General features: G+C 53.5%; 6 protein-coding genes across 6 annotated transcripts; 3 read left to right on the top strand and 3 right to left on the bottom strand.

The window, feature by feature from the left end:
* Positions 1–163: 163 nt before the first annotated feature.
* On the top strand, positions 164–2,011 carry INS49_002817 (uncharacterized protein; the record flags this gene model as incomplete). Its single annotated transcript, XM_043163618.1, has 2 exons — positions 164–229; positions 290–2,011. 2 exons carry the CDS (start codon positions 164–166, stop codon positions 2,009–2,011), a joined length of 1,788 nt encoding a protein of 595 aa, XP_043032124.1.
* A 741-nt stretch (positions 2,012–2,752) lies between these two features.
* INS49_002816 (uncharacterized protein) lies at positions 2,753–3,779 on the top strand (the record flags this gene model as incomplete). The annotated part of the gene is made up of 2 exons (XM_043163617.1): positions 2,753–3,277; positions 3,357–3,779. 2 exons carry the CDS (start codon positions 2,753–2,755, stop codon positions 3,777–3,779), a joined length of 948 nt encoding a protein of 315 aa, XP_043032123.1.
* A 1,148-nt stretch (positions 3,780–4,927) lies between these two features.
* Positions 4,928–5,802, bottom strand: INS49_002815 (uncharacterized protein; the record flags this gene model as incomplete). The annotated part of the gene is made up of 3 exons (XM_043163616.1): positions 4,928–4,946; positions 5,308–5,669; positions 5,800–5,802. The coding sequence occupies 3 exons, from the start codon at positions 5,800–5,802 to the stop codon at positions 4,928–4,930; spliced, it is 384 nt and encodes a 127-aa protein (XP_043032122.1).
* A 417-nt stretch (positions 5,803–6,219) lies between these two features.
* Positions 6,220–7,247, bottom strand: INS49_002814 (uncharacterized protein; the record flags this gene model as incomplete). The annotated part of the gene is made up of 2 exons (XM_043163615.1): positions 6,220–7,083; positions 7,155–7,247. 2 exons carry the CDS (start codon positions 7,245–7,247, stop codon positions 6,220–6,222), a joined length of 957 nt encoding a protein of 318 aa, XP_043032121.1.
* Positions 7,248–9,325: 2,078 nt separating this feature from the next.
* INS49_002813 (uncharacterized protein) lies at positions 9,326–10,539 on the top strand (the record flags this gene model as incomplete). The annotated part of the gene is made up of 3 exons (XM_043163614.1): positions 9,326–9,371; positions 9,466–9,649; positions 9,738–10,539. The coding sequence occupies 3 exons, from the start codon at positions 9,326–9,328 to the stop codon at positions 10,537–10,539; spliced, it is 1,032 nt and encodes a 343-aa protein (XP_043032120.1).
* Positions 10,540–12,619: 2,080 nt separating this feature from the next.
* On the bottom strand, positions 12,620–14,412 carry INS49_002812 (uncharacterized protein; the record flags this gene model as incomplete). The annotated part of the gene is made up of 3 exons (XM_043163613.1): positions 12,620–13,716; positions 13,774–14,170; positions 14,254–14,412. 3 exons carry the CDS (start codon positions 14,410–14,412, stop codon positions 12,620–12,622), a joined length of 1,653 nt encoding a protein of 550 aa, XP_043032119.1.
* Between the last annotated feature and the right edge of the window lie 919 nt (positions 14,413–15,331).

Below are 15,331 nucleotides of genomic sequence, written 5' to 3'. Positions count from 1 at the left end.
TCAGAAGACGCCAAACCACGCAGTCTAGGAGAAATGCCAAGAAATTCACACGTTGAAGACCTTACTCTTCCTCTCTTAGCTTTTCGATACTCTCAGCTCCTTCAAGCATCCGTTGAGACGCGCTTGATGAATTTGCAGGCACATTCGCCCTGGTCTCTGAAAGATGTCTCACGATGCTGGCGTCACCGAGCACGAGAGAGTGTGGTGGAAAGATGCGTGTATCTATCAGGTATGACCATTCGTCTCGGCATCTCTGCAAGCCGTGATAATCGCTGACATGTCCTTATAGGTCTACCCGGCCAGCTTCAAAGACTCCAATGGAGATGGCTGGGGAGATATCCCTGGCCTGATCTCCAAGCTCGACTACCTCGAGGAACTCGGTGTCGATGTTGTCTGGCTGTCACCAATGTTCGAGAGTCCTCAGGTCGACATGGGATATGACATATCCGATTACGAGGCCGTCTATGCGCCCTATGGCACGATTGAAGACGTCGAGAAGTTGGTGAAGGGATGTCACGATCGGAACATGAAGCTGATTCTGGACCTTGTGGTCAATCACACTTCGGTGGAGCATGCATGGTTCAAGGAATCGAGATCATCAAAAGACAACCCGAAGAGAGACTGGTACTTCTGGCGGCCGGCCCGGTACGACGCAAATGGCAACAGGTTGCCCCCGACGAATTATCGAAGCTACTTTGCCGGCAGTACGTGGACTTGGGACGAGCACACCCAGGAGTATTACCTGCACCTTTATGCACCGGAGCAGCCTGATCTCAACTGGGATAACGAAGAGTGCCGTAAAGCTATTTATCAGAGTGCCATGAGGTTTTGGCTCAACAAGGGAATTGACGGATTCAGGGTCGATACTGTGAACAAGTACAGCAAAGTGCTTCCATTTGTGGATGCGCCTGTCACAGACCCCAACAATTACGTTCAAGCAGCGCCAGAATTTTGGTGCAATGGCCCGAGGATCCACGAGTTCTGCAAGGAGATGAAGCGGGAAGTGCTAGATCGATATCAGACATTTGACCACGGGCCTTTGGTGACAGTCGGCGAACTGTCTCTTACCCCGGACCCGAAAGGCGTTTTGGAGTACGTCTCGACCGCGGCCCAGGAACTCAGCATGGTCTTCCAGTTTGACTTCACCCATCTTGGTAACGGCAATGGTTTCGATGGAAAATACGATTTCCAACCATGGAAGCTCTCGGAGATGAAGCGAATCGTTGAGAAATGGCAGACATTCGTCGAGAATACTGATGGCTGGACTACCGTATTCAACGAGAATCACGACAACGGCCGGTCCGTCTCGCGCTTTGGAAACGACAGCTCTCAGTGGCGCGAGAAGTCAGCGAAGATGTTGGCGTTGAGTCTCATCAGCCAGACTGGAACACTCTTCCTGTACCAAGGCCAGGAGATTGGGATGATCAACGCACCAAAAAAATGGCCGATCGAGGAGTACAAAGACGTAGAGGCCGTTGGCCATTACGCAGAGGCCGTGAAACTTTCTGAGTCAGGAGCCGACCCGACAAGAAAGGAGCGCATCATGAAAGGCCTGCAGATCATGGCCCGCGATCACGCTCGGCTGCCGATGCAATGGGACTCATCGCCTCATGGTGGCTTCACTACGCCGGATGCGAAGCCCTGGATGCGTGCCCATGACTCATACACGGATATCAACGTTGAGAAACAGAAAAAGGACGGCAGTAGCGTTATGAGCTTCTATAAGAAGGCACTGGCGCTTCGGAAGGAGCACCGCGATGTACTGATTTACGGTTCGTTCGAGCTGCTGGAGCCCGACAACGACGAGACATTTATCTACCGCAAGAGGTACGGTGAGAAGGCTGCAGTGGTAGTGTTGAACTTTACAGATTCTGCACAACCAATCAGGCTAGAAGGGAAGGATGGAAACGACATGAAAAAGCTTCTCAGCACCTACCAAGAGCCGGAGGATCAGGTGTTGCAGCCATATGAAGGCCGAATCTACTTGAACTACGAATGTAGGCAGCCATAGCGCGCTGAGTCAATGTGAGAAGCCTTTCAGTGCTCTTGGATGCTTGAGTCCAGCAATGGAATGGTGGTGCTTGCTTGTATCAAAGGCAAAATAACGTGAGAGAATGAGACAAGTTGAGCTCGAAATTAGTGAACTCCCAATAGTTCTCCAATTTTCTTTCAATTCTTCATGCACGATGAGTGATCTCGCCTGAGTTAGTGTTTGCTCCACGCAGCATCAGAGGAAGTATTACCTGGAAGGTATGAAAGCTGAACAGTGTCTCGCCAACCATCTCTAGCCATCAGAACATGCTTTCACACTCCGGCCTGCTTTGAAGCCCATGTTTACTTCATGTATCTTCAAATCCCAGCAATGCAATGATACATGGCCATCGATGAGTTGTATTCTGACTCAAGACCAACTCCAAGTGCACACGGTGCTCGTCAGATCAAGTTGGGGGAGTCACTGCCTCTGCGAAAACCACACATGTACCGGAAGGTTCCATCTGCTCTCCTGAGCCCGGCCCAGGGCTCAACTACACAACACACTTATCTGCCATCTGGGAAGCTCTTTGAGTACCACCTTAGCCAGAACCAGACTTCCTCCTTTGCAAAGAGTTAGCAAGACTGAGCAAGGCAACATCCAGAGCGCCCTGTACTTCAGGCGGGGCCATCACCTCTTGCTCTTCTCCCGCTTTTTCCGAGGTTTCAATCGATTTGCGGAGCAGACCAACAGAGAAGGCGCAGGCCAGCAAACGGTACAATGGGGCAGGCGCACTCCCACTTCGAAAGGCCAATTGGGTTCTGGCGTCGCGTCAAGTCCAAGGCCGCAAGGAGCGAGCCTTCCCAGGAGAGCTTCGTTCAAATATCCCCGCCACCTCCTAAAGCCGATTCATCTGCGCAAATGGACCAGTCTTCGGCTCACGCTGACCAGTCATCCACCACAGCCGACACGACTCCAACCTCTGCAGCTCCTGATCCCGACATGCACGGCGACGACACGGCAGAGGCCAACGACAAGGTCGGTGAAGCTGATAAAGTTGACAAAGTTGAGGAACGGACCAACAGCCCACATGATCAACCCATGGCCGACGCTTCAGACAAGCCCGACCAGCCCAACGAGGCCGAACAGTCAACCCAAGCTGCTGAAGAGCCCACCTTCGACCGACCTGCACTCAAGCGCGAGTACACTCCTCCTCATCGCATTCGAATCTCGACCCACGAAGCTTGGAAGCTCGAGCACGCCTATAGCAATGTCCACGATCACGTAACGAAGGCGCTGAACAGGGTACGTCGCCTACCTCTACCTGCCCTCTTTGGCACCGCCAGCTCAGCCTGAGCGTCTCTGACAATTGACCACAACCCAGATCAGGCAACAGCAGTTGGAATTCGAGCGAAAGTCTGCGTCCGCCAGAAGATTGGACTTGGACATATACAAGGCTGCCGACAGCTGCACACTGTCCCTCGAATACCTCGTCGGGAACTTCAGCACCAAGTTCTTCCACCACACCGGCCCCGAGAACATCATGGGCATGATGGCCACCATCGAGGCCGACGCCGCCGCCCTCGACGAGCTGCGCCTGAAGCAGCTCCAGCTGTACAGTTATGGCTACAACCTCGAGAAGAAGATCGCCCAGACGGAGAAAGACATTCGGGAGCTGGCTGAGCTGGCGAAGCGGATCAAAGAAGGGGATGTTCAGGGGGCAGTGGACGGGGAGGCGGATGCGGATGGAGACACGGACCCCGAAATTGAGGTCCCCAAACTCGACTTCGACTTAAAAAAAGACTAAGGTGATGAACGGCTGGGATGAAGATTGGTGGCTCTTAGAACTGATGATCATGGGACTGCCGAGGAGAGACTCACAAAGCAATGTTTCCAGGAGTACGACCCACCACGGCATTTTTTACTTGGTAGGAGGAACACAAGTGCATGTCAGAAATAAGGACTCATTGACAATCGGACCTTTCAACCGAAATCTGTATTCCTAAGGTAAATTCCAATTGAAGCTGACGTTTAGCACACAGCAAAACTACAATTTGCAATGTATGCTTCAAGACGGTAATTAAGACCCGTAAACTATGCGTGCTTCAATCAAACTGCTACATCGGACCAGCCCTGATACAGTCGATATTCGGGGGCCCTGACCATTCGACATCTCTCTCGCCACCACAGTATTCAATGAGGAAAACCTTCTAACACAGTTGTCCCACGACTTAACGATGTTGAAGCTTCGGTGCGCAATTTTCCAACACCTCACACTGAAATTAGATCAAAAGTTAAGGCATTGAATGCCAAATATCCAAACTTCCACGAAGGTGTAGCATAGGAGTACCAGGAGGGGTTGCTGGATGTGTCTTCAACTTCTTCAACACGCTGAATCTATGACCCTTCTTCTAACATCTATCCCGAGTTCAAATATTGGGACTAGACAACTGGTATCCATGAGCAATGTCTGTCAATGTTGCTGGGTGATTTAATCGAACCTGTCCAGCAACGGTCATGTGTTGGCCACTCTCGAAAAAATGCAATCCAATCTCCGAGGACATCTCAGGTGCCGTACTTCAATTTCCAGATCCCGCTGCTGCATCCCGGGCCGCGAAATGTGCATAGAATTCGCGTCGGATCTCCCACCCCGGCCGGAGGAACGATGAATCCCCGGGGCGGTCAGGCAGTGTGATCCTACACCCGCAACGGTCGATGACTTTGCGTTTGATCTGCACCGCGAATTGGTCGACGACGTCAGAAAATTTAGCCACGGACGAGCGAATATCATCCACATCGGGCAAAGGCCAGAGACCCTCTTGTACAAGAAGCCGAATCATGAGACCCAGGGCCGTCGAAGTACAAAGGCACCCAGATCTCGACCTGTTGCCCCCAGAAGCGTAAGAAATAAAGCAAATGTCCAATTCGAAAAGTAGTCCTTGGATCAAGTCGTGTCTAGTAGTGGTTGCAAAGTCTGGCGCGGCATCCTGTCAGCATGTACGGTCCTGAGTCTGGATTTGATTGGAATTGGTAGTGGCTCACCGATCACAGTGTCTGGAAGTAGGCCAATATCCTTCCATTTACCTCCTGGGAGTAATCCCTCCTCGTCGAGAATAAACAGCAAATCGCCATCTGCGTTGACTCTTGACTTCGCCACCAAGCTGGCAAAAGAACATTCGAACTTCTGAGGCGTGCCCAAGCAGTACAGGATAGAAAGCCCCTGGAGGTCTTGGTAGCTCGTCTCGTTCTGGTCTTCAGGTCGATGTAGGTATGGGTACTCCAAGCCCGATATCCAAGCAGTCGCCCACGGTCGCAGTGAGTCCAACATGGCGTACTTATCCGCCATAACCGTGACGTCGTAAAGGTCGGCGACCTTTAACCGCTGTGGAACTCTTCCGAAATTGCCATGTGCGGCATGGAAAATGACTCTCAGAGGCTCTGGGTCGTCCTCGGGGAGCTCGACAGTCCACTCTTCCGTCTGGTGTGACTCACTGAACGGGCCAAACAGCATGCGGTTGAAGACTTTCGAAGCGCGCCGGAGCGCATTGGCGTCGACTTGCATTTTCACCGCGTCTGGGCCGACGATGAGCTGGAGATTACCGTTGCGGTCGATGTGGATAGGATCGTTTTTGGCAGCAACATGACTTTCCGCACTATTGCTGTCCAATTCAGATCGCTTGTTTGGTGATGAGGAGGCCTAGAGCCGCTGTTAGCATCAATAACGAAGACCTGCCACCGGGTTTGCCGTGACGAAGCGGAAGGAGACCGACGCTGTTTGTCAGGCTCTCCTCAGAAAGCAGATTAAGGGTAAGAAGAAGGCTACTCACCATCTTGCCGCGGCGGGTAGTCCAGGAGATAAGTAACGATGGTCGTGGGAGATCTCAAGCGTGCAGGCGTGTAAGGTTCTTGGCTTTGGAGGTTTCTGAGACCACGCGGAGGGCGTTGTTGAAGTACAAGTAAGGTTTGTGTGGTTTAAAGCCCTCAATTTCCAAGAAGGCTTAAGCGCCCATACTTACAATGACATAGCACTAAAGAAGTTAGAGGCCACTAGTCACCACTATAAAGATTCAATGAGAACATTTTGCTTCAAATTTGGTGGACTTAAGGACCTAGGTGGGTTGAAAACCGCAATTTTTATGCGACACTGGTGGTGTGACAGCGCTTTTGTCCAGCCACTGTAGTGCCCCGTAGTGGGGCCCCGCTCACTTACACGAACCCTAACCCGGCTGACGTCAGGTCCGAAAGCCCTAGTTGCCATCCATCTCCATCATCTCCTCCTCGTCGAGTTGGGCCTCATCCTCCCTGGCCAGCTGGGCGAGAAAGGGGCCGAAATCACCTGTGCCATCCATTTTGTTCTCCTTTGCGCCGTTGAAACCCTCAGGCGCACCTCCACCGATGGCCAGTTTGGCAGTGCCGGCAACTAGCGCGGGATCGAAACCGACATCGCCGTCGGTGGTGACTGTCTTCTGAAGCTTGACGCGCTTCGCGGCGGGGCCGTCGACATCGCTGTCAGTAGTGCTCATATTCTCAAGCATGCCACGCTTCGCGGCGCGGGGCTGAGTCGGGCCCTCGTCATCACTGAGATCCTCCTCCTCCTCCTCCTCCTCTTCCTCCTCCTCCTCGTCGTCGGTGTCAGAGAATTGGTCGAACTGGTCGATCATGAACGCATTCATGGTGAAGTCAAAGCTCGCCAGGGCTGCGACCTCGACGGCGCCGTTGAAGCGGTCGATGGCCTTGGCGGCCTTGCACTCGTACTTGGCGGCGTCGTGACTGGGATCCTCTACGATGGGCTGTCGCTCAATCCAGCGCTTGCGGGCCTCGAGCATCTTGATGGCGAATCGATAGGTGGTTTTGTCGGAGACCTTCTCGAAGATAGTTCCAACCTTGGGGTCGCGCCAGAAGTCGAGCTCGTAGGAGGGGTTCTTGCCGTCGTTGGCTACCTTGCTGACGATGGCCGTTGCGCTGTCGAAGAGCTCCGCGATGGCGTGATCGAAGTCGTTCTTGGTAGGCTTGTTGTACTTCTTGTGAAGCTGGATCATGATCTTGGTGGACATGATCGCGGGAAGGATGCGGCGAAGAGTACGGGTCTTGTTCTTCTCATCCTCTTCTTCCTAGGGAAGGGATCAAGCGTCAGCAGGTGCAGCTCTTGGCACATTAAATTGCAGACACTGTCAAAACTTACCCAGAACTCATAGTACAAGCCGTTTTTGGGGAGCATGCCGAACAACTGCATTTTGTGGGCCCTGCTCATCTTCATCTTCGAAAGTGTCGCCATTTTGACTGTATGCGCGACTTGGTGGTCGAAATGGTCCGTTTGCGATGGGTAGTTTGGAGAGTGATGATGGTGTTGTCGTTGAGTGATGGACGCAGAAGCTTCTGGATCGCGACGCGTTGGCGACATGGGGAAAGTACACGCTCTAGCGCAAAATATTCACTGGAAGACCTCAGACACTGGAAAACTACCTAGGTAAGCACAACGTAAAATTGTCACCGTCCCAAAGTGTAGCAGCGAGGAGAGGACCTCTCTGGGATACCCTCCTGCCGTGGGATAGCCTCGTCTGGGATAGCCTCCTCTGGGGTAGCCTTCTCTGGGATATTTCTTCTGGAATGCCTTGCCCTAGGATATCCTCCCGTGGGAGAATCTCCTCTGGGGTAGTCTCCTTCCACCTGTGGGGCAACCTCCTGTGGGACAACCTCCTGTGGGATTACCTCCTGTGGGATAACGTTCTATAGGATACCATCTAATGGGATGGCCTGCCCTGGGAAAGTCTCCAGGTGGGGCGAGGAGTGGACTTGTCGGACCAATTGCGGCAGATGGAAGGCCACAGCAAGTACCCTGGCCACATGCCCCTCCCAAAGCTGCTTCGCCCTGATAAACAAGCCGTCCCAACTGCATTCAACAGTGCAAGTGGCCTAGTGGTTTAATTCTATCCGTTGAATTGCTATGGTCGGGGTTCAATTCCCAGCACTGCTACAGCCACTCTTTCATATAGGTCTGTCCGTGAGGACAATTAGTGCCTATACCTAGGAGCATGTTCTCCCGGAGTGGCGCGTTCTACTAACATCTAGGTTTCTCAAGTGGGTCGGTGGTCGGGGTCTTTTTTTTGATGTTTGTCCTGTTTACTTCCTAGAACATTGAAGTACAAGACTGCGACAGCCCACACAGAGATATTGCGCCCATGTGCCATGATCCCACGCCTTCCCATCGCACATGACAATTCTCTTGAGCTGCCTTGTCCTTTTCAAAAGGCGTTATTGAATCAGAAAGCCAAGGACGATTCCTTGATCTCCAGCTGGCATTCCGTCATCTAAGCTGCCACAGCAGCGTCGGGGACCAAGGGTCCTCTTGGGCAGTGGGAAAAGTCGAAGGAATACATACACATTCTCTCGGAACTGTCATTTCATTCGGCTCTTGGGCGTCTGCTGTGCCTTTTTGTGATCACAAACACCGTCCTTTCGACACATCTTTCTCATGGTGGGAAACGCCGGCAGACTGGTCTGCTGTCGTTAAGGAAATCATGATCGCGATGACTTGAGCTGCTGCGCTCTCTTTTCGCCTAGGGGTACGACTAAACATCTGTGGTGAAAACTGGACGCTAGAAACATGTTCACTGGTTTTAGATGGCTTCTGGAACTGTTAAAACAAAGTTTAGCCATACCATGATCCCTCTCCAGCCACCCTTTCCGTCGCCCTCTGGGTGAACCTGAGCATGCAGCGGGACGTTCATAGTTACTGGCGCTAGGACCATATTAATTCCCATAGATGCGGGACTGCGAGCGTTGGTCTTTCAGACCCCACTGAAATTAGTCCTCCAGAGCTGACTGTTTACTGGAAAGTGGCAGAAGCTTCGACTTAGCCTAAGTGCCACACCTGATAAGATACAGGGAGGGGGGTCACTTGAGAGCTACTGGTCTACCCCGTCACTGGTCCTAGCTCCTCCCCAAGTACTGTCATACACTTTTTGATTTTCAGCAAAGCAATTTCCAACCTTCACCTCTTCTGACAATCTACAAACGCAGACAACTGGCAGCTCGTTAGTCACCAGATGCTGCAACTCTGGCCTCCTCGCCGAATGCTGCTGAAGTCCAGCAAGACTTGGGTCTCATAGGTCCCCTACCAAAGCCCAAAAGAAGCTTTACCGCAATAATCTTGGGCCCCCCTCCATCACACAAACAAAACGAACGCAGCACCTTACCACACATCCAGCCGATAGTACGTACAGCGGGCGGAAGGCTGGTGCTTTGAGACCTCCTCTCCCCCTTCAGCACACCACCCCCACTGCGCTGGACCACCTTCCGTCACATAAAGTGGGTTCGTTGAAAGTGGAAGGCATGATGTCTGGCGAAGTCAAAATGGCCGATGACAATCATTTGAGCGGCGGCTCAGCTGATCATCATGGTAAGTGTCAGCCTACACAAATGATCCAGGAGCACTCGACCCAATGGCGCTGCTTGGTACCTGTTTCAGCAAGTACTGACCACTTCTGCCTCAGATCCCGACAACGGCTGCCGCGATACTCAACTCGTCCTAATCGAGCCTGACAAACACGTCAACCAGCCTGCCTCTGGCCCCTCGTTTCACAGTTTCCCGCCTTCCTTGGGAGCTGCGAAGGATGGTCTGGGAATTTGCTCTACCACGAAGCGTTTTCACATCAGCGACACTGTGTCCCAAGACCTGTGTGCCTTATCCAACCATGTCTCTGGCATGCCGGGAGGCTTGCCTCGTTGTGAAAGAATTTGGCTCAATGGTCACCGCGTGGGACAGAGCGAAGTTCGGCGGTGCGATTTCGGTGACCACGTCAATCACCAATGAGACCGATATCTACATACGAACCTGGTTCAGTCCCAAACTCGACACGCTCACGCTCGACCCAGTCGATCTTGTGTTGCTTGGACTTTTCGCGGAGGACGCCCGTTGCGACCTGATCAACAGTCTCGGCTCTCCCACGACGTGTCTGCTGGTTCACGATTGGTCTCGAACTTACGGACGGCTTATCAATCCCGTATACCAGCAGTATATCAAGAGCCGTGACAAAATTCTGCTCAACATCGGAGATGTCCGCTTTGTGCTCAAAGACAAGGTTTGGGACATTGAAACGGCCGCGCAGGCGTTGGGAACTGTCGAACCTGGCGCGCAGGTCATTCATCTGAACGACACCGCCGCTCTGTGCAAGGGCCTCGAGCTGTGGGAGCACTGCTGCCAATATGAAACAACTGCCTCCTGGGCAAACAAACACTGCGATGTCGGAGCTTGGTTGAAGATGGCTATCGATGAGGGAAAGAGAGAAGGAGCTCGAGGATGGATGAGAAGATACAAGGCATGGGTAGTGGAGGAGCAGGCGTACGAGAAGCGTCTTGTCTCTCCTGAGGCCTATTACGTGCTCCGACTCGCTGACCATATCCTTTCCGCCCCCGGCTTACGACCAAACCGACATTGCGGCCATGAAATCGTGGACTACACCGGAAGACTCAAGAAGGACCACCCTCTGGTTGGGGAGCTCGACATCAAGATGCCGGAGATCATTCCTGTCTGCACAATCAACATTCTTGGGCGATGCTGCTGTTGAAAGGAAGGTCCGGCACGGGCAGGATTCATCTTGGGGTCTGAACACTGATATCCTGGGAGCTCAACTCGATTTGTGTGGACAAGGTGATAGATTCTTTGTGGGGTACAAGCTTCTTTGTGTCCTTGGTTTGAGATTGCCGGTTAGGGGGAATCCTTTGCAGCATTTTTGATCTGCTCAGAGTGAGGTATGCGCAGATGGAGGAATGATGCCTGAAGGTCCAAAGGGGTATCTAGATCCTGAAACTCTTCTTCCGTTGGCAAGATTACACGAAGGGCAACTTGAAGTGCCTCGCTCGCGTAAGATAGTGGCTCGAGGAAGCGACACAAGGCAAGGGAGGCCATAACAGAACATTGAAGTTGACCTTTGAGCAGACGGGGAACTACTTTCAAGAAATCGAAAACTATTGTACAATAAAGGTCAACACCTGCACGTACTGTGCAAAGCCCGATGGTTATTTTATCACTGTGATGGGTGAACGGCCATTCCACCGCTAAAGCGCACTCCTCTGAGCTGCAACGGCTGAACATCCAGAGCTACCAAGGCTACCAAAGGAATGGAAGACCTAGCTGTGCGGCTGGCCGTAAGTGAGTGTTCATGGACCGTGCAGCAACAAAGCCCTGCACACCGAAGGTTCCCAGCTTTTCGTCGGCCTGTTCGTTGCCATCCAACCCAGCGTCAGTCCTATGCCGTCCACTCCAAGCCCATACCAGTACCAGGTTGCAGTCCTCCGCCTTGCTCCTTCACGAATAATTCCACCCACAGAAGCACCTACTCACAATACCAGTCGATCAAATGGACGCGACTGCGATGGACGAGCTGCTGACCCTATACCAATACCGGCAAACCGCCATCAGCAGCGCTACGGCACACGGTACAACACACGCCGTGAACGAAAAGTGCTGTAGCCAGGCTACAGTAGCCTAGCTTGCAAAGTCCAAAGTCCACAGTCCAGCTGCACTGGTGGTCGGTCCCGTGGCCAATGCGCCTTCCTGTGATTGGAGAGATATCATCCACCAAGGTACCAGGTCCTGGTCCGTTGGCAAAACAAAGCTTGGAAGGCCTGGTAGCACTGGTTTCTGACGTTGTATAAGCAGTGAATTGAGTAGCCCGACGTTTCCAGGCCTTCCCCCGATGCATTACCGCAGTTAGAACTCAAGCTAAGGAGAGGTCTTCGAAGCTGTGTATCTGCTACTACGACGCTGCTCGCAAGGCGACACCGACTCAGGCCGATTCCACTACGCTCTCAGCTTCCCGGCCGAGGTCCGCGTTACCATCTACAGATCGTGCCTTCGCACCCCATCCAATGAGCTAAGGGCCGCGTTAGAGACGGCTTCCGAGTCATTCTCGCCCAGGACCGAGGTGCAAACTCGCAGTCCAGACCGTTCATCCACGCCATCCGATGCCCGGCTCAGGCCAATGCCGCTCGGGACACCCGAGAGACCGCACTGGTTTGTGTACCACGACTAGTCCAACGCCACGCCGGACGCGATGGAAAGGCTGCCACGGCACGGGAGCCTGGAGCTTCAGGGGTTAGACAAGCGCAGACGCGCCGGCTGCATCTTACCCGTCTCCATTGACGATGTTCGGCAAGGAACATTCCCGGGACGAAGTGAGGACATCAGCACACTGGCAGGTTTCCTTCTGTTACCTGTCAGGGTGGCCGGCCATCTCGGGAGGTCCGAGGCGTGGATCAGACTCGGAGGCTCAGGAGGCTAACCGCTACGCCTCGGCCAATTCTTTCCCGGGAGTCCAGTCTAGGGCTTCCCGTGGCGCATCACGAATACGTTCTCTGGGGGCGCACTACGCTATGTTAGCTCTCCTATACTCGGTTCGAGGCTGCGTGGTCAAACACCTGACCAGTCCATTTGTCCCGGGAGAGTAGTTTAATGTCCACATGGGTAATACGGGGAACCCGTATGAGATATGTCGGTAAATGAGCAGCATGATTCCAAGCTTGATGGTTTAGTTGATTTGAAGGCGGTATATCGTAGAGAGAATGGGATCATCGTATCGCATGAGCAAAAGAACCACGTAATGATTGGACTTTCTTCGACGCATCATTGCATTGGGGGTATCTTCTCTAGACCAACTCAACACAGTCAATAGAAATCCCACCGCTCAAGTACTTCGTCCCTGTGCTGCCCGTCACGACATTGATCGTCAAAACCTGCCAGTCGCTGGTAGAGGCCAGCCAGGCCGTCGCCGGCACAGTGTACTCCAGGACAGCATTATTCCCCCGGTATGTTCCAACCGTAAGGGACCTCGTCGACGCCTGGGTCGTCGCAGCAGGGATCTTGCTAGTCCATCCGTTGACAGTAATCTGAGGGCGGCCGCCTATGCAGGCCTCCGTGATTCCGATCCGGACCGTATGTGCCTGGGTGAGCTGCTCGGCATTCAAGCGGAAGTATATCACGTGGCCGTTGTTGACGTCTTGCCAGATGTATGAAGGGAAGCTCGACACCGCTGTAGTACCGACGATGAAGTTGCCAACGTCCCATGATGCGATGCGGCTGTCGGACGGGTGCATGTAGGTCGGCTTCCACGGCGTCGTCTCGAAGTTCAAAAAGCCGGACGGCGTCCCGTCCCAGTCGCCGATGCGCCAGAGGGCTGTCTTGTCGCTCGGGTCGACCAGAGTAATGGTGTTGAGCGCTGCCTTGCCTCCCGCAGTGATGGTCACGCTTCCGGTGTAGACTTCCAGCTCGTCCTTGTAGACTGTGAGGGTGTACGTCCCAGGCAGGGCCTTGGTGATCTGCCAGCCACCACCAGACGCGGCCGCTGTCGCCCAATATTGGGCGTTAGCATTCGACAGGCCCACGGTATACGTGCGGCCACTCTTCATGTTAGACAAGCCCACACCCGCCACTGCGCCGCGGCCTGACGCAGGAACCCAGCCGTCGATGCCGAGTGTGTCGAACCAACCCCAGTCGGCGTTCCTGGCAAACAGCGCGGTGTTGGGTTTTGATCCATCGGTGAATGACAGGACGGAAGGGCCTTGCAAGCCAAAACGCTCGGGATCGGTGTGTCCCATGTTATAATAGTATATGTCGTAAAGATCCTCACCTCCGGAGTCGGCACGGCGCTGAAGGCTGCGGAAGAAGGGCCCACCAGAGGCCTTCTCGTGGTTTGACCGGATCATGTACACATCCACGCCTGTCTTAGACACTCCGACGTAATCGACTGGCAACTGTTAGCTGGGAGCCATCCAAAACTCTGATGCAGCTGCAATTCACATACAGTCCTTGACACGGCCGTATAGACCTCCGTTGTAGTGCTTGGACCATGTGGTTCCATCGCTGAGACCCGAGACATCCGACGCCTCGATGAACGAAGAGCCGTCTGGGTAGAAGTCCGAGTCGCCGCTGCTGGACCCGTCCGGGTTGTGAGAAAAGCTGCCGCCTTTCATGCGAACAATGTATCGGTGGACAGTGACGGAGGCATCGGCCTTGTTCGTGAAGATGTAGACGTTGTCGTTCTTGTATCTGACGAACAGGTAGTGCTTGAGGGTTCCGTATGTGACTGAGACCTTGATGATGGCGGAGGGACTGGAGAACTGCTGGATGGTGACCGTGCTGGCCCCGAGTCCAGACTCTACATGGGTGTTCTTTCCACCATAGCCGTTGTACTCGACACCCTGCAAATATAACGTCGATCAGGTCGCGGTCGCTTTGTCGGCCCGGACCGGGCCTTCCAGGATCGGCATGTAACAGTACTTACCTTGTACTTCATAGAGGTGATGTCTCCATTGGTCTTGCTGACCTGGATCACAAGGTTCGCTCCGGAGTCGATAGTCCAGTAGGTTCCTTGATCTGTGTACCCGAAGGCCGCGAAAGCGACCGAGGCCAAAAGTGACCAGCAAAGGGCGAAGAGAAGCATCACGAGGCTCGCCTAACTGGAACACACTAGGCAATGCTTTCAAACACCCTGTGAATGGTGATGAGGATGCAGATCGACGAGGCCGTGATCCGATCGTTCCAGATATATAGTTTCGTCTCAAAGGAACTGCAACTTGTTATATCCCTTTTTCCTCGCGGCGCTCCCGGGTCGGAGCACCGCTCAAGGACCCATCACCAATCTCGCATCACGCTCCGTGAACTTCAAAAAGTGCGGTGACATTCCTTGGGTTGCAGCCCGAGAGCACGAATAGCACGTGCGTTTTGGTGTCAAGCTCGTATCCATCCAATTAACTCTCGAGACAGGAAGCTTAAAGGCTGAGCTACCGGGAAAGGGGCACGACGGAGCCCGGAGCATGATAGGTCGAGGGGCTGAAAAGGGCACTTATCTCCGTGGTATTGGAGACAAAGCCTCGGCGCTGGGTCGACGGGCAATGGAAGCACGAACCAAGATCTGAGGGCCCGTCGGCGGGGAGGGCTGTTCGTGACAGCTTCGGCTGTGAAGCCCGGACAGCTATCGCGGAGCTCCGCCGAATTGGGACTGCCCAGTCCCCTTTGCGAATGTCGGTAGATTTATTTCCGGGTGGGTGCGACGGTGGATCTCGTACAGGGTAACTCGCGCGATCAGGAAACGACATCATACCCCTGGCCCATTGGTGGAGATAATGCCCACAATTCTTCCCTTCGAGAAGCCACAGGAGCACATGTTCATGACCGCACTTACCCTTCCAAGGCGACTTCTTACCAAAAGATCTTGGCTCTCAGACTCGGTTGACATCCGTCGTCTTCCCACATGGCCCTGAATTCGAGCCCATCTCAAGTAACTTCACCAGCTATTTCTCAAACTGTAGCGGGCTTCGTTGGCAGGCTTTGCCAAGATCTTGGACCCCTGACATGGTCGC

The sequence above is a fragment of the Diaporthe citri genome, assembly GCF_014595645.1.
Source record: "Diaporthe citri strain NFHF-8-4 chromosome Unknown scaffold_1, whole genome shotgun sequence".
Lineage (NCBI taxonomy): Eukaryota > Fungi > Ascomycota > Sordariomycetes > Diaporthales > Diaporthaceae > Diaporthe > Diaporthe citri.
The sequence above is the reverse complement of the archived record's forward strand: the minus strand, read 5'-3'. Positions and strand labels throughout refer to the sequence as shown.